This window comes from Halichoerus grypus, chromosome 7 (genome assembly GCF_964656455.1).
Source record: "Halichoerus grypus chromosome 7, mHalGry1.hap1.1, whole genome shotgun sequence".
NCBI classification, from domain to species: domain Eukaryota; kingdom Metazoa; phylum Chordata; class Mammalia; order Carnivora; family Phocidae; genus Halichoerus; species Halichoerus grypus.
In genome coordinates this window covers 129330958-129346926 of record NC_135718.1, presented here as the reverse complement: position 1 = coordinate 129346926, position 15969 = coordinate 129330958, and the positions used below count along the sequence as shown (strand labels likewise).

Sequence of the window (15969 nt, the reverse complement as noted above, 5' to 3'; positions counted from 1 at the left end):
CGGCCTGGTATTTTGCAGGATTACCCAGAGCCATGGACCTCAGGCACTGCCGGGTGCCACCTCTCCTATGCCCACCCCATTCCTCCCTGCCCCCCACCGCACCCCGTAAGATTCTTCTGAAGGCCAAAGTCTCCCCTGCCATTGCTTGTCCCCAAGGTTCACACCTGCCATCCTGCCTGTCTCCCAGAACACAGCTCCTTGGGGATTTCTTAGATTCCCCAAGAGAATCGCCAGGCTCCAGGAGCCTGTCCTGGGATGCAGGGTGCCCTCTGGGGGAGGGAGCACCCCTCCTGAGCTTGCATTTGGTAATCCTTTGGTGGGCATCTGTTGATTACATACCGCATGCGGTTCAAGACCTGTTGCTTCTTGTGTCAAGATGGGTCAGCACAGGCGTCCCTGTCAAAGGTTCCTGGGCCCAGGTGGGAGAGTTTGGATTGTTCCCTTTTCTGCGGGACCCAAGAGGGGCTCAGGAAGGCTTGCAGCTAAGCCGGCTTTTAGGGTCAGAGTGCAACTGATTTGGGATCAGGCACCTTGACTTGGGAGACGGGACATGTCCTGTGCTGTCCGTACTCTCTGTCCTTGCTTCCCTTAGTTCTCCTTTACCATTGGCATCTCTTTGTCACTGTTGGTCTGTGTCGCCGGGAACAGTAGGAATGGGATGGGGATGGGATAGAGACAACACCCTTCAGGCTTGGATGTGCTTTGCACGAGGGAGCTGGGGCCCAGGGAGCTCCAAGGGGAAGGTGGACAGAGTAAGGTGCTGGTGTGACCTGGCTCGTGTCACCCAGCAAGTCGGGGGCCTGGGGCTGCAGACTCTCATTCTAGTGCTCGCTCCCTTGCACCGCAGTCCCTTTGCAGGTGGCCACAGCAGGAAACACTGCACCCCCACCTGTGTATGAACTATGTGCTGGACATACACTAAAGACAAGGATTCTGGAAGACAGGGCTGGCACCATGCTGCAGGAAAAGGCTAGAAGCTGTTTGCTTTGGTGCCCAGGGCACAGAAGGGGACAAAGGGCAAGGAGACAGAAAACTTTCGGGGGGTGGGGGGGGGAGAAGGGGCAGAAGAAAGGGCAGTGTATTCTGGGTGCATGCTCGGGGGGTGTGCTCGGGAGGGGCTGCTCAGGCATGCCCAGGGCCACAGGCTTGGCCACGCCTGGGAGGGACGCACAGGGTGGTCTAAAGAGAAGGAGGCCTGAGTTTGGAGAGTTTATTGCAGTGAAGAAGGAAGAAGGTGGTCCCTCGGCTGCTTTGTCACCCCTGGAGGAGAAGGGAGACATGGGAAGGGTGGGGGGAAAGCCACGTGCTGTCTCCATAAGGAGACCCTGGTTCAGGCCGGCAGCAGCTACAGGCAGGAGATGTGTGAGAAGAGATGGTGGAAGCTGGAGAAGGTGAAGCTGGCCGCCCGAGAGACAACCTTGAGAGAGAGGAGGGACAAAACCGAGCTGTTGTGTAGCGTGGGGGGAGGGGAGGGGCGGGCGGAGGAAGGAGAGGAGAACGCTCCAGACGGTGGAGGGGGCGGGGCAGAGCCCTGTCCACCTCCGTCTGTCTGCCTCCCTCCTTGGGGCCCGAGCAACAAGGACGCAGACACGGGCATGTGGGTGCTGGGCCGCCCACGTGCCTGTGGGGTGGGGGCAGAGATGGGGGGCAGTGTGTCCTTGAGCCCTAGGGCTTTCCTGAGCTCAGATCCTCCGAAGCCACAACCACCTCATTACCTTGTGTGCTCCATCAGGATTCGGGGCCCTGATGGCCTTGAGGCAGGCTCAGGACTCAGGTCTGTGGGCAGCTCCCATTTTTTCAGCCCGGAAGATGCTCTCCCCACTCCTTGCTGGTCAAAGAGCTCTCAGGGGCTGGGGAGGGAGGGGGCTCATCCTTTGCTCCAGCAGCTGGGGATGAGATTTCTCATTTCTCTTGCAGGAGTTCCCAAGAAATGACAGCTTATTTAAGTAATCTCTATACCCCACATGGGGCTCGAACTCACAACCAGAGATCAAGAGCCTCATGCTCTTCCGACTGAGCCAACCAGGTGCCCCCAGTCTTGTTTTCCTATATGTTAAGTCATCTCGCTCTTGAACAAATCACTCAGGCTCCCATAGTCTATCTGGAAAGTAGGGGTAATAACACCTTCCTCACAGAGTTGGTGGGACTATACATTAAATCCCGGATGTAAAAGAGCTCTGTAGAGTGCAAATTCGCAGCACAAACATTAAGAGATTATTCCTCAAGGAGGAGACTAAGGGGAAAGGCAGGAGGAAGAAAAGTCTAGGTGGGGTCACTCCCTGGCACCCTCCATTCCCCACCCGTCCCCTCTGGCCCTGGCCTTGCTGCGGAGCTGAGGACAAGCAGGTGGGGCGCAGTCTTTGCAAACTCCCACTGCTGGTGTCCCCTCCCTCCTCCTCCGAGCCTCACAGAACAGGGCCGGCAGAGGTCCCAAGGTCATGGGGTGCTGAAGAGGGGAGAGGTGCTTCCTCCTACAGGGCTGGCAGGACGGCCCCCTAGGGAGCCACCCAAGAGCCAGGGCCGTCATCAAGATGGCCAAGGTTGAGCACAGGTGGGGATGGCCACTGACGACCCAGATGAGGGAGGCTTGGAGAGTCCTGCTCTTGGAAGGGGTGGATTTTGAGCCAACCTCGGACTGTTCCCTGGCGGTGAGGCCGCCCTCGTGCCTGACTGCCCCTCTCTCCCCGCCGTGGTCTCCTCCTCTGACTCCCATCCACCCACCCTCAGTGTTGGCCATTCGGCAGGACAGGAGGGCCTCGCGCTGGATAAGAGGTGCTCTCTGCTCCCCGGCCGGGAGCCTGACCCTAACCGCTTTAGGCCCCCGAGAAGTCAGAGCCCCAGCTCCTTCCTGTTAGGCTGGAACAGCTGCTGGGAGCCGCCTCGGATTTCTCGCCCCGCCCAGCCCCTCTCTGGATTCTGGAGGGGCCTGGGGACAGATGCGCTGTTTAGAATTTCTTCGGCAAGGCAGCCAACAAGGACATTCATTCTATTCCTTGGGCTTCCCTAGCCCCAAATGGGAGATTAGCGAGGAGACAGCTGCACAGGCAGCCGGTGCCCCGGGAGATCCTGTCCCAGCCTCAGGAAAGCAACAGTCAGGAGCTGCCTCCCTCCACCGGCCTTGAAAGGGGCGCCCATGCGGACGTGAGGCATGAGAGCAGGACTTGGGACCCCGTGCCGGGAGGGACCCTGTTTTGAATCCAGGCTCTGCCGCTTCCTGCTGTGTTCTGTACGCCGGTTGCCTCACCTCCAGCGTGGGATAAACATCCCTACTTTCTAAGGTTGTTGTTGGGATTGGATGAGTTGATGTGCATAATAGCTTCTATTATGGTATCTGGCAAATTCCAGGAGTCCAGGAATTACTGGCACCCTTCTCTGCCCTAGAGAGGGGGTCAGATGATTTTCTGTACTCAGCACAGATTAACCTAGGGGCATGTGCGTATGATGTGGTTTCTAGCCCCCAGGAACCCCAGTTCTGGAAAATTCTCTTTGTTTTTTTTTTTTTTCAAGCCATGGTTTCTTGTAGTTGGGGATCTTGAGGCTTTCAGCTGTTGCATGCCTAGGCCTTGTCGTAATCCAATAAAGCAGGACATGGAAGAAGATAGGACTGGTGGATGAGAGAGAGAGAGAGAGACAGGGAGAGGCAGAGAGACGGAGAGCCCTCCTACTGTAACGAGCTCCTTGGAAGACAGGAAGAGGAAGGGGCAGAACTTCACCGTTCTGAAATTCTACTGCTCTCTACTGCTCGGAAAGACAGGGAGCTATTGGCTCACAGTTTTCCCGGTCCGGCATCCCTGGGTCTCTAGGAGAGAGGGGGCAGGCAGCGCAGGAACCACGAGGGCACCTCTCACCTTTAAGACTTCCCACTCCGTTTGCAGCCTGTGTGTTGTGTCTCGGTCCAAGCCTCAGATAGCCACGTGAGCTCCAGTAAGCGCTTTTATCTTCTGGAGTTCTTGATTTCTTCATCTCAAGAATGTGACTAAGAATCCCTGCCTTGTCTGCTTACAGGACTGTCCTGAGGATCCAAAGTACTTGGAGGGGTGCTAGACATGCAGGGGACGCAGATGAGTGCAATGGCTGTCATGTGGGCCCAGCCAGACTTGGGGACCCCCCCACGCTCCGCACCTTGAGTGATTGCCTTGACAGCGGAATGCCTGGCTAACTCCTACTTCTCCCTCAGGTTTCAGCTTAGATATTGTTTCTTCCAGGTCTGCTGGCCTCCTAGACTGGGTCTCCCCCGTAAGCTCCCGCAGCACTCGGTGGATTCCTCTTACCGTCGGAGTCATGAGTTGTATAGTGTGAGTTGTATAGTGTATAGTGTGACTGTTGAATAGTGTATAGTGTGACTGTTGCCCATGTGTTTTCTGTGCCACACTCTAAGCTCCACGAGGAAAAGGAATATGTCTGTTACACGTCATCTCATCACCAGCATGGGACACGGTGCCCAGCACATGGCAGGTAGGTGCTCAATAAAATTGCCTGCCTCAACCCTCTTCTATGCTTCAGTCAACCCCCGATGCCAAGCACCCATCTATTAGGTCCCTCTTGCCCAACATCTCCTTATAAGGAGAAGGGTGACATCGCTCCTCTCTTTAGAATTCAAGGAACAAGTCAACTAGATCATAGTTGGCCTTCTTCCCATCTCCCATCACAGCAGACCTCGCCCAGAAGCCAAGGTTGCAGGTGAGAAATCGCTATATTTATTTATTTCTCTGCACGAGGCTGCCCTCTGGTGGTTAACCATGGAAGAGGGCACGGCAAGGATGGAAACCCTCTGGCTGGTGGAGCCACGCTCAGAGGCTGTCCAGTAAGCCAGGAACAGGGGAGCGCTACAAAGAAGGCATCCAAGTGAAGATTCCTGTCAGTCTCCATCCTTATGAACGGCTCCCTCTAGATCTAACAGGCAGCCCTTGGCCTAGGAAGAGCAAGAAAATAAGAAAGTCCCATAGAAACCCCACCCTACCCCTAGTGGTGAAATAGCTCTTCTTTCTCCTCAGTGGTGTGCTGGCAGATGCTTAACCACCAGCTTTCTCTCTCAAAGGATCCAGGCATGTAGAATTTACTGATTTCTGGGGTGTAAATATTTTCACCACGGCCAATTTCAAACTACCAATGTGATGTCACTGAGTGTCGCTGGGAAGAGATGAGCATGAGGGGTATGTCATTATATAGTATGTCATAGACATAAATAAGTTCAAGAACATGGTTACTAGTAAAATATAGTAAAATAATGGGAAAGGAATGAGTTTGAGTATTTATTACATTTATTTTCAACCTAATATATTTAAATGTGAGCTTATAATTTAATCTTTAATAAAAGCTGTGTTTAACGACTGGCTTACAAAATTCTGGAAAATGTAATAATTGGTTCCACAAGCAAGCCTAGTAGTAAGAGCTGGCTGAAGCCCGCCACTGCTTCTCCCGATTCCTCCTTCTCTTTCTCCTCTTCCTCTTCCATGACTTCCCGGCATTCCGTGTGGGTAGGGAGGGGATAGGGAATATGGCAATGAGCTTTGCTGTAGACGCTGCTCTTCTGAGTCAGGAGCCATAAGGTGTTAAGGAAAGAGGATGAGAAATGCAAATTTGGCTACTGAAGGACATTAACGCACGCACGTGTGTGTGTGCGCGCGCATGTATGTGTCTCCGTGTCTCTGTGTATCTGTGTGTACGTGTGCATGCGTGTGTGCATGCGTGTGTGTGTGTGTGCACGAGCGTGTAGAAGGTGGCGGAAGGGAGTGGGGGTGAGTTTTGCAACTGGATCCGGAGGCCGATTCCGGCCCGAGCGAAAGCTCATCGTGCGGAGGCGGCGGGCGCCCGCGGAAGGCGGTGAGGGCCTCCCCAGCGCGGCCGGTGACCTAGCAGCAGCGGCCGGTGGGGAGCCGCGGCAGGCAGAAGTAGGCGCTGGGGAAGAGGCCCAGGTTGATGGGATTGCCATCCAGGCGGATGTCTTCCAGCCGCCTCCGGCTGTGTTTGTGCTCCTCGGAGTCGCAGAAGGCGTCGCTCTGCATGGTCTCTATCATGTTATTCTGGAAAGAACACACTGACAGCTGCCAACCTCTGCCTGGAGAGTGCCCTCAGGCAGCGCCGAAGGCGCATTCGTCAGCTCTCCCCAGCAGCTCCCCTCTTGAGAGTGGAGAAACCGAGGCACGTAAGGCCAAGGCCATGCAGCAAGGAGGGAGGAGAGGTGGCATGTGGAGGATGGATGGAGAGCCAGGGGAGAGAGTAAGAGGGACGAGGGAAGAGGAGGAGACAGAGCGGAGGGGAAGGCAGGGGAGGAACAAGCAGTCAGCTGAGATGGGAGGAAGGACATGGAAGGCAGGAAGCACTTTCAGGAGAAGGAAAGGAAGGACGTCACGCCGAGGCTGTGGACAGTGGCCTGGGCAAGACCTCCGATCCCTGTCTCCAGTGAGCTCTCAGTGAAGGAGACGCCTGCCCCTGCTGCCTAAGGAGGCTCCCGGTTATCTGACCTCCACCCCCTGGGCTGTATTCAATGCTCTTGCTCTTGGGGGGGGGGGCTGCTCACCTGCAAGTGCAGCGAGCGCAGGCTCGGGGGCAGAGGCCCGGGGATGGAGTCCAGAAGGTTGTCAGCCAGGTAGAGGAACTGCAGCTTCTCTAGCCCCTAGGGAGGAGGCAAAGGGCACGGGAGGCTGGCAGGTGCTGCTGGACCCGGCAGGGATGGGCGCCTGATATGACCCCATTCGTTCCCTGAGGGTCTCTTGAGCCTCAGCCACGTGCCAGGCTTGGCACTGGGGGCTGCAGGGGACACCCAGTCTCTCGGGAGTTCACAGGCCTAACTCCCACCGGATGCAGAAGGATCACGCCTGCCACTGAGGTCTGGCAGCTGGGGGGGCGTGAAGGAGCTGGTCAGCTGCAATGAGCAGCAGGTGAGGGGCGGGCAAGGGGCAGGGATGGCATGAAAGGGAGGACAAGGGGACAGTTCAGTCCAGCCTCAGCCTTTCTGCTATCAGAAAGGGATTTTCCCAAATGAAAAGTCTCCAAATGTTAAACCCAGGATGGCTGTGAAGAGCATGTTCAGGACACATCCAGAGCCACCGAATGAGAGCCACAGGCACACAAGGCAAACTAAGTCTGCAAGTGTGACGGAGCTGGGGGCAGTCGTGACCATGCTGCTCGTCATCTCCGCACCAGAACTACTCCTGGAGTTCATCCAAGCCCTGTCGAGTGGGCAGCTGCTGGGGCCCGATTTGTGCCCAGTGTTTAGCCCTTCCCATCAGAACCGGCCAGCCAGCGATCAGTCAGATTGTCTCCCTTAAGCACTTGCTCACAGAAAGACAAGGATTAGTTAGTGCTGGGTTTTGGAAATAAAGGTTTCTGTAGAGTTAGTCTTGGAGTCAGCACTATTGCAAGTCACGTGCAAGCCAATGTTTTTGGGGAGCAGAAGCTGAGGGTGCAGACAGGTGAACGGAATGGACGCACGGAGAGAAGCCAAGAGACTGCGTGCCTGGTAGAGGGAGAGGGAGAGCTGCTGACCTTGGCTTCTGATGCCCCCCAACCCCCCATTTCCAATAACAGGCCCACGAGGCCTGAATTTCCTTCTCCTGGAGGTTCTTGGGCTGGCATGTTGTTAAACACTCTTTCTTGAGTCAGAATTGGTCTCTTGCAACAACAACAACCAAAAAGTTTAATAAAACAATGGGAACAGATGAAGAAAATGGGGTTTGATTTTCAGACCCAGAATGGGGTTGGAGCTGGGCTGTCCCAGGAGGGCATGGTGTGTGTGTGTGTGCACACGCACGTGTGTGTGTGGCTGTGGGCACGGGTGGCAGGTGGGAGATGGTGGGCTACATGCCCTGGCTCACCCTGAGTGCTTCAGGCTGTATCCCCGAGCTCCGGAGCCGGTTCAGGCGGACGTCCAGGACCTCGATGCTGGCGGGCAGCACGGGCAGAGATGCCAGTTGGTTCTCTGGGAGGATCAGATCCTGCAGGGCAGGCAGCAGCCGGAGAGCATCATCATCAATGGAGAAGATGGCATTGCTGGAAAGGTCAATCCTCTTCAGTTTTGCTATGGGGCGTGGGGGAGAACACAGAGAGACACAGGACCTATCATCTTTCCTTGCCCCTGCTGGACCCACCTGTACCCTGCTCCATCCCTTTTAAGATGGGGAAGGCCAGCCAGTTCTCCACCTGCATGGGGTCCCAGCTGGGAGAAATAACATCATAAACCAGGACCCCCTGGAAAGCCCTCAGATTCTGCAATACAGAACTCCAATAGCTGGAGTTCTATCCTCTGTGGTGGCTGCCCACCTTGGATGGGTTTGGTAGAGGCAAGACCCAACAGGCCCACCGATGCCTGGACCCATTCCACCCCCACCCTTCACCGCTGGTTTACATAAAAGGAGGCCGTGGCCCAGAAGGCTGTGGGAATTAGTGGCAGAGTCTGGATGAGAGCCCAGGTCTCCTAGCTGAGGCAGAGTATAAGGCATAAGGGAGCAAAACACAACAAACAGCAAACAGGTAAACAGCATCAGGGCTATGGAGCTGATTTAGCCCGGCCTTGTCCAGAGGCCAGGAGGGTGCAGAGCTACAGTGGCTCAGAATCCTGAAAATGTAGGCTTGATCCTATCTTCCCCTTCCCAGCTTTCCAGAGCTTTGGGGAGAACACATGAAACAGGGCACTTTTATTACCCAAAATCTTCAAGGGAAGGGATTAGAGAGACTTGGGGCTATTTCCATTTGGTACCGGGGAGACTGAAAGCTAACAGGGAAAGGCTGACTCAGGTGGGACACCGTGTCTGTGACTGTTCATGTGGCTGGGGGGGGGCAAGGCAGAGGGCCTGGGGGTTCCCTCTGCCAGGCCTGCCCTCGTCTTCTGCCAGGGCACCACATACTCAGCCCTTGGAAGTCTCCGGCGCGGATCCGGCGGATGCGGTTGAAGCGGGCGTACAGGTAAGTGGTTGTCTTGGGAAGAGGAGGGATGTTCTCCAGGTCAGTATCGTCACAGTACACGGAGGAACCGAGGCACACGCAGACCAGACATGTAGGCAGGCCTGGCCCAGGTGGAAGACAGAACAAAGGGAGACCCTTCTCAGACCTCCTTTAGCCTCTGGGACCAATGGTGCTCACTCAGGGAGTGGCTGAGCCATGGCCCAAACGGAAGGTCACAGTGTTGGCTGCTCCCAGCCTGGCACTCAGCCCCCAACCTAAGAGAGGCAGATCCATTCCCAGTTATTACCCAGTCCCGGCCCCCTGGTGCTTTTATCAGGCTCCAGTCCTCTGTAGGTTTTTCTGGGCCTAGGTGGGTGTTTCTAGGACATCTATCGGTCTCTTTTCTATAAGGCTCCTCTCTGTTCCCAAAAGGCACAATGACGATGAAATAAAGCCAGAATTAAGTGGACTGGCCAATGCTTGCTCGCCCTGCCAGCTGCCTTGTGGGTGAGGAGCGTGTTCTGTATGGCTCTGAGAAGTGCAAGAAAGCCATGGTGGAGTGGACCCTGCTTGCCCAGAATTCATTTCCCCTTCTTAGGGGGTCAGCATCCCAGTTTTCTGTTGGGCAACAGCTCTCTCCTGTTCTCATTCCATGACCAGTGGTCATCAGACATGGGCCAGGCCATCCAACCCAAACTGGCTTTAAAAAGTTGGGAGGCTTTACGGGCTCATAGGCCTGAAGAGTGCAGGCGGTTTCCATCACTCGCCATTACAAGGGACAGAGATAATGGGAGACCAGCAGTCGTCCAATGCAAGGGGGAGGTCGGCTAGCAGTGACACAGCCCCACAGTGAAGAGGCAGCTCTTCTTTTCAGGCAGTGACCAGGGTAGGTGGAGCAGAGATGATCTCAGCGTCCTTCTTGGCCCAAGGCCTTGAATGACACATCCAGCTGAGGCCCTTTATGGTCTCTTTAAGCCCGAGACCCTGTAGCTCTGAGAGGTCACAGATTCCTATTCATGCCCCAATACCCTAGATCCACCCAAGGCAAATATCTCAAGAGAACAGGAGCCAGGGACAAGCAAGTCAGGAATTAACTGCATCCCTCCTCTGCTCCAGTCCTGATGCCCAGCAGAGCGCCAACCCTTCCCTGCCGGATATGCCAGCATCCCCGTCTCCAGGAGGGCATCAGGGAGGGGAGAAGAGCTGCTAAGGGGGGAATTTAGAGCCGAAAAGCAGTATGACTGCCTCATTTGCCCCCATGCCAAGTGACAGCCACGAAGTTATTTATTCTTCTCGACAGGCTTTTAATTGTCTCTAATCTAATTACCACTCAACCTGGTCCCCTAGTGATGCTGTTAATTAAGGTAGGGTGGCTCTGCTAAGCATAGCAGAGTGCTGACTTTTTCTTTTTTTTTTTCTCCCTCCTATCCAATTTGTGCATTTAGCCAAAAGCATTAGGGATAGCCAGCTTCCCCCTTTGGGTTTTCTTTCTTTCTTTTTTTCTTTCTGTTCTTCCTGTGGCTATTTCTCCTCCTCTCCCTTACAGTGAGGGCTAGCCCCAACCTTTCACTCCCTACCCTGACCACACTTCACCATGGTAGGCCTAGTACCGGGTCATGGATGCATGGCCTATGACCCATGTGCATCGGGACCTGTGACCGTGAACTCACCATGGCTACTTGGCGAGTCCAGGAGGCCCAGCATCGTAGGCCGGCTCATCTTGGGCTTTGAAGAGAGTTTCCTCGGAGTCACTGTGCTCTGAGTGGAACCGATCCTGGTTGCAGGAACCAGGCTGGTCACTTTGACCTGGAGACAGAGCACACAGCACACAGTAGGCGAGTTTTTGCCTGAGAAGGACTTTATTTTGAACTCTGGGGGCCTCAGTGACCAGTTTCAAACTTGCGAGTCACCGTGGAGAAAAGGGGAGGGAGGAAGGGAACTTCCTAAAGAGCAGCATCTTCCTTATATGGAGAAGGAAATGAGCCCAGGGAGGGACACTGACCACGCTCACACAGCTAATGGGTGCAGGCTTTGGATCAGCCCCTGCAAAGGCCAGGAAGGGCCAAGAAAGGACTTCAGACTAGAAGACAGCCTAAGACAGACGGGGTCGTGGGGCTTCTTTTTCTAGTGAAAGTATGAAGACATGGCTGACCCCCGCCCCTCCCAGTGAGATATGGTTTATGGTCTGACTTAAAGGCAGGGGGACAGATATAGGACTTCTAAGCGGGGGAGGATCCCATCAAGTTTACTACAAACCAGCTAAGAAATTGAACTTTTGTTGTCCTCTTTCTTAGTATCATCTAAGTGACAAGTTTCTATGGAAGCACAAGCATCTCCTCCTCCTGGAGAAAGAATGGAGGCTTGGAAGGCCTGCACGGTGGACAGCGGGAGAGGGGCCAGGCCCCCGATGCCCAGTGTCTTGCAGGGAATGCCGCTGGTCTGCTGTGTGCCCCTTACCTCGGGGAGCTGGTCCCCATAGTCCGTGAGCCCCTCATAGTCGCTCAGGTCAATGACCTCGTCGTAGTTGTCCAGGCCCAGGTCATAGTTGTCCAGGACTGCATAAGCATCGCCTTCTCCGAGCGTCTGATCTCTCCTCTTCCTCTCCTTGGGGAGAGAAGCTGTCCCTGCCCCCAGCAGCACCAGACCCAGCAGGCTCAGGAAAGCCAGGAGCTTCATGGGGGCCCTGGGAGGAGGCGGCAGCAGAAATGAAGATGGGGCTGAATCACCTAAGCGTCCAGTCCTGGGGAGTGGGCAGGAGGAAGGGCAGCCATCTAAGAGACAGGGCTCTCTCGAGCTTCGGCTTCATGGGAACCGCTCACAAACTTACCCCACTTCCCGCCCCCACACTTGCAGACCCACGCCATTCATGATACACTCAGTGCAGTGCGTTCATTGCATGTGCAAGCCCCCGAAAGGCTGGGGCTATCTTGGTGGGAGCATCTCCTGCCAGGCCCTCCCACCGCCACCCCACTTTAGTGCCTACATGCTCACACACACACGTCTATTCACTCACACAGTCGTGTGTAGACACCTGGCAAAGGCTCATTTACTCCTCGCATGCACACCCCCTCCTACTTGGGCACACTCTCGTGCATTTATACGGATGTTCTCTCTTGTACAACCACACACACAGAGTACAACCATTAGTCACTAAGCTAGGTTTAGAGAAACTTCATCATCAAGGAGTCTTGTGGCTTTTTAAAAGATTATTCATTCACTGGGGCGCCTGGGTGGCTCAGTCATTAAGCGTCTGCCTTTGGCTCAGGTCATGGTCCCAGGGTCCTGGGATCGAGCCCCGCATCGGGCTCCCTGCTCCGCGGGAAGCCTGCTTCTCCCTCTCCCACTCCCCCTGCTCGTGTTCCCTCTCTCACTGGGTCTCTCTCTGTCAAATAAATAAATAAAATCTTTAAAAAAAAAAAAAGATTATTCATTCACTCACCCCTTTGCTCAACATTTATGGGGTGTCTATTATGTTCCAGGCACTGGATTTTTCTCTGGGGGTGCAGAAATAAATAGGGCACACCTAGTGCATTCAGAGGACATGGGTTTAAAAGCTGACATACAGCCTAAAAAAGAATGTTGGTTTATAAAATATACTTTCTAAATGCAGCTTTTTTATTTTTTTTTTTTATTTTTTTTTTTTTTAAAGATTTTATTTATTTATTTGACAGGGACAGAGACAGCGAGAGAGGGAACACAAGCAGGGGGAGTGGGAGAGGGAGAAGCAGGCTTCCCGCGGAACAAGGAGCCCGATGCGGGGCTCGATCCCAGGACCCTGGGATCACGACCTGAGCCGAAGGCAGACACTTAACGACTGAGCCACCCAGGCGCCCCTAAATGCAGCTTTTTTAGAAACAAATGATTACAGAAACAAAAGTGTTCTTTGTATGTGGCCGTGGGAGTATGTGCACATCTAGAGCGTTCCCTAGGTGTCTGCGTGTGTGCTCAGGTGATTGTGGACGTGCGCGATGAGCATGTGAGCGCGTGATGAGCGTGTGTCCATTTATGCTCATATGCACGGAGCGGGGAGGGAATGTATGTGGTGTGGGTGTGAGGGAGCCGGTGTGTTTGTGATAGTGCAGCCCTCCCCAAAGCCAGCTGCCTAAGCGTCTAGCAGATTCTCCCCCTCTGTTAATCTTAGCTGGGCTAGGGGTAAGCCCTCTGTGGTAGCAAGAGTGAGCTCTTCATCAGAGCCTTCCCCCAACCCCACCCTCCCACTTCCCTTGCTTAGAGCCCTAAACTCCTTCCACCCCCCCCAATCCTGCCCGCCTGCACCCAGGCCCCTCATTTGCATCCCAAAGGGGCCCAAGGGCCTCAAACCTTGAACCTTACCCGCAGGTGCACTCTTGTTTCAGAACCAAGCCTTGCAGCTTCCAGAGAAGTGGGGACACTGGTGGAAAGGCCGTCTGCGTGGGCCACGGTACAGGCGGGGAGCTGGCTGAGGCCAGCATGTGGCCAATCAGACTTCTCTTCTTCCTGGTGTCCAGCTGTTTCCCCTCCTCTCCGCTCAGCGGGAACCCCATCCCAGTCTTTTGTTTGGTGAGAGGGCGTCTCTCTCTCTCCCTCTACCCCCTCCACTCCCGCCCTCATATGCACCCCTCCCCACCTCCCACCCTCACCTCTCCTTCTCTTTCTCTGTCTGCTGCTTTTCTCTTTTCCGAGCCACTGTTGAGAGGGCTGGCAGTTTCTTCTCTCTAAGGGAGCGGGCAGCAGGTGACGGAGCACTCAGAGGGATGGGGCTTGCCTCTCTAGCTTTTTTCAGATGGAATCCAAAGATTCAAAGAGGCTGAGTTAAGGCACTCTGACCACACCGCCACCCACCACCTGGAGCCCCAACATGGGACCATGACTGAACCAAAATCACCAGAGGGAGGCTCTGGTCCAAGAGAAGGTGAACGGGGGATGAGGTAGGATTTGAAGACCAATTTCAAGTTCCAGGATGATGATGGCAAGGAGGATACAAGAACTTTTCTCCATCTGCTGAGGTTGGGCCCCAATCATGAACACCAGAAGCCACTGTGTGGGGTCCTCAGGGGGCTGAGAAGAATCATCTCCCCTCATCCCCCACAAAGATGTCTGTATCAGGAGGATTCTCGTTTGCTTGGTGCCTCGTGCTGCAGTGTGAAGGCAGGAGTGGGGGGTGGGGGGCACGGCTAAGTGTTTGAGGGGAGTTCTTCAATGCTGCCCCTTGTTCCCTCCTCCCTCCCCCGACCAGACCCTGAATCCTGGCTGTGAAGCTCCCGGAAGATCATCTAGTCCAACAGACTTGGACCGAAGTTGGCTTATCCACCAGACAAGAGACTGAAGTCCAGCTAGGTGCAGTGACTTACCCAAGGTCACACAGAGCCAGGGTCAGGGCCTAGATTTCCTGACGCCCAGGCCAGAGAGTTGTCCTTTGTTCATGTGACCCTGCCCCTTTTCACCTTAGCCCCCCTACCCTGCACACCCCAGTTCCGAGACCATGTGCCTCGATGCCCTCGGAACAGATGGCCTTGGCAGGACTCATCTCTGCCCTGGCATGCCAGGTGAAGGGGCAGATCGCACAGCCTGGCCCAAGGTGCAGTGCTTGGCCTGCGGTGTTCCTGGCCGCCAGCCGGTGAGGAGGCGGCATCCCCCAGCCCAAGGACCTGGTCACCAAAGGGACGCCTGTTTCCATGCCCCTGGCAGCTCACCATCTGGGGAGAGGCACCAACAGGGGCTCTGCTGGGTGGAGGGGGAGGTAGCCCAGGAGCCAGCAGGGTGCCCAGGAAGCAGATGGTACATTTGGCGCGCTGTCCTCCCCGACTCTCTCTGCACAGCCTGGGCTTTGCAGGCAGAGACTAACCCTCCCCCAGGCAGGCTGGGCTCCGCTCCCCCTCCCCGTCCCATCCCACGCCCTTTATTCCCTGCGAGGAAAGCAAATGAGACTGTTCATTCATTCCCCCTGCCGCCTGCCCCCACTCTCCCTCCCCACTTTCTCGGAGACACGCACCCGCAATTGGTCCTCCCCCACGCGCTTTTTAAGCTCTTGGCCCCGCAGGCACAGCCAGTCTCCTAGGGCGCATGCGCAGGCTGCCCCCCCCCCCCCCCCGCACCCCAGGAAAGAGCCCCTTCGGCGCAGTAGTCTCATCTCAGACCCTCTCCCAGCTTCTACTCTCGCTTTTACAGGCTCGCCGGTCACACGCTCTAGTTCCCGTGGAGTTGAGGACTGTCCATGGCATGCGTGTGTGACCTGCGTGGGAACGCGCTAACCTTCATGCTGTTGTGGCATGTGGCTCTGCTCCCTGGGGGCCTGCACGAAGGGGCCGGAGGTGCGGGACCCTTCTAATCCCCGTGTCTCATTAGGAGAAGCACAAAGCATGCTGATGGAAAGGAGGTGGCAGGCTGTGGGGACAGGAGTCTGGCCAGCTGACCCTGTTGCTGCCCCTTTCATGGGCGGGCATGGAAATTTCAGGAACCCTCCTGCTTTTTGGACAACAGGGATATATTCCCTGCTGAGGGCCTGTAGCCACATAACTCTGTGACCTAAACCCATTCCTCTCCCTTCCTCCGGCACTACTCCATGCCTTCCTACCTTTTGGCTCATGCTGTTTCCTCTCCTGGTTATGTCCGTCCCCACCCCACCCCCCTGCCCCCGCTTCCCCCACCAGGCAAAATCTGATTCATCCCTGAAGATCCAGCTCAAATGACAGGAGCCATTCTGGTGTCCCTCCACGGGGGTAGAGGCCCTCTCTACCATGCTCTTTGTACGCTGCATCACTACAAACACTTAGGACATGGGATTACTCCATGGACTTTCCCCTTTCCCAAGCTAAGAATTCCTCACGGGCAAGGACCCGGATATTACCTATCCTTGAATTCTTGGACCACGCAGGCGAGGTCCACTGAAAGCCTGCTGAGTTGAACTAAGCAGGTGTTAAGGAGGCAGATTGGGAGGGGTGGGGCAGCATCTGGCAGTTTTCATGCTAAAGAAAACGGGGGAGAGGGGCAGGGGGATCACAAACTCACTTCTGAGTCAACCTTCTGCCTGAAGACAGACTTCCGGGCACCGGGTCACGCCCTTCGGCATGGCCTGGAGAATCTTCGTTCTTCACCCCCGACACAGCT

General features: G+C 55.3%; 1 protein-coding gene across 1 annotated transcript; it reads right to left on the bottom strand.

Moving 5' to 3' along the window:
- Window positions 1–5279: 5279 nt before the first annotated feature.
- On the bottom strand, window positions 5280–13428 carry OPTC (opticin). The gene is made up of 7 exons (XM_078076880.1): window positions 13216–13428; window positions 11341–11623; window positions 10554–10689; window positions 8847–9005; window positions 7818–8020; window positions 6521–6616; window positions 5280–6023 (listed from the first exon to the last, which is right to left on the bottom strand). The coding sequence occupies exons 1-7, from the start codon at window positions 13404–13406 to the stop codon at window positions 5853–5855; spliced, it is 1239 nt and encodes a 412-aa protein (XP_077933006.1). The 5' UTR covers window positions 13407–13428; the 3' UTR covers window positions 5280–5852.
- Window positions 13429–15969: the final 2541 nt, after the last annotated feature.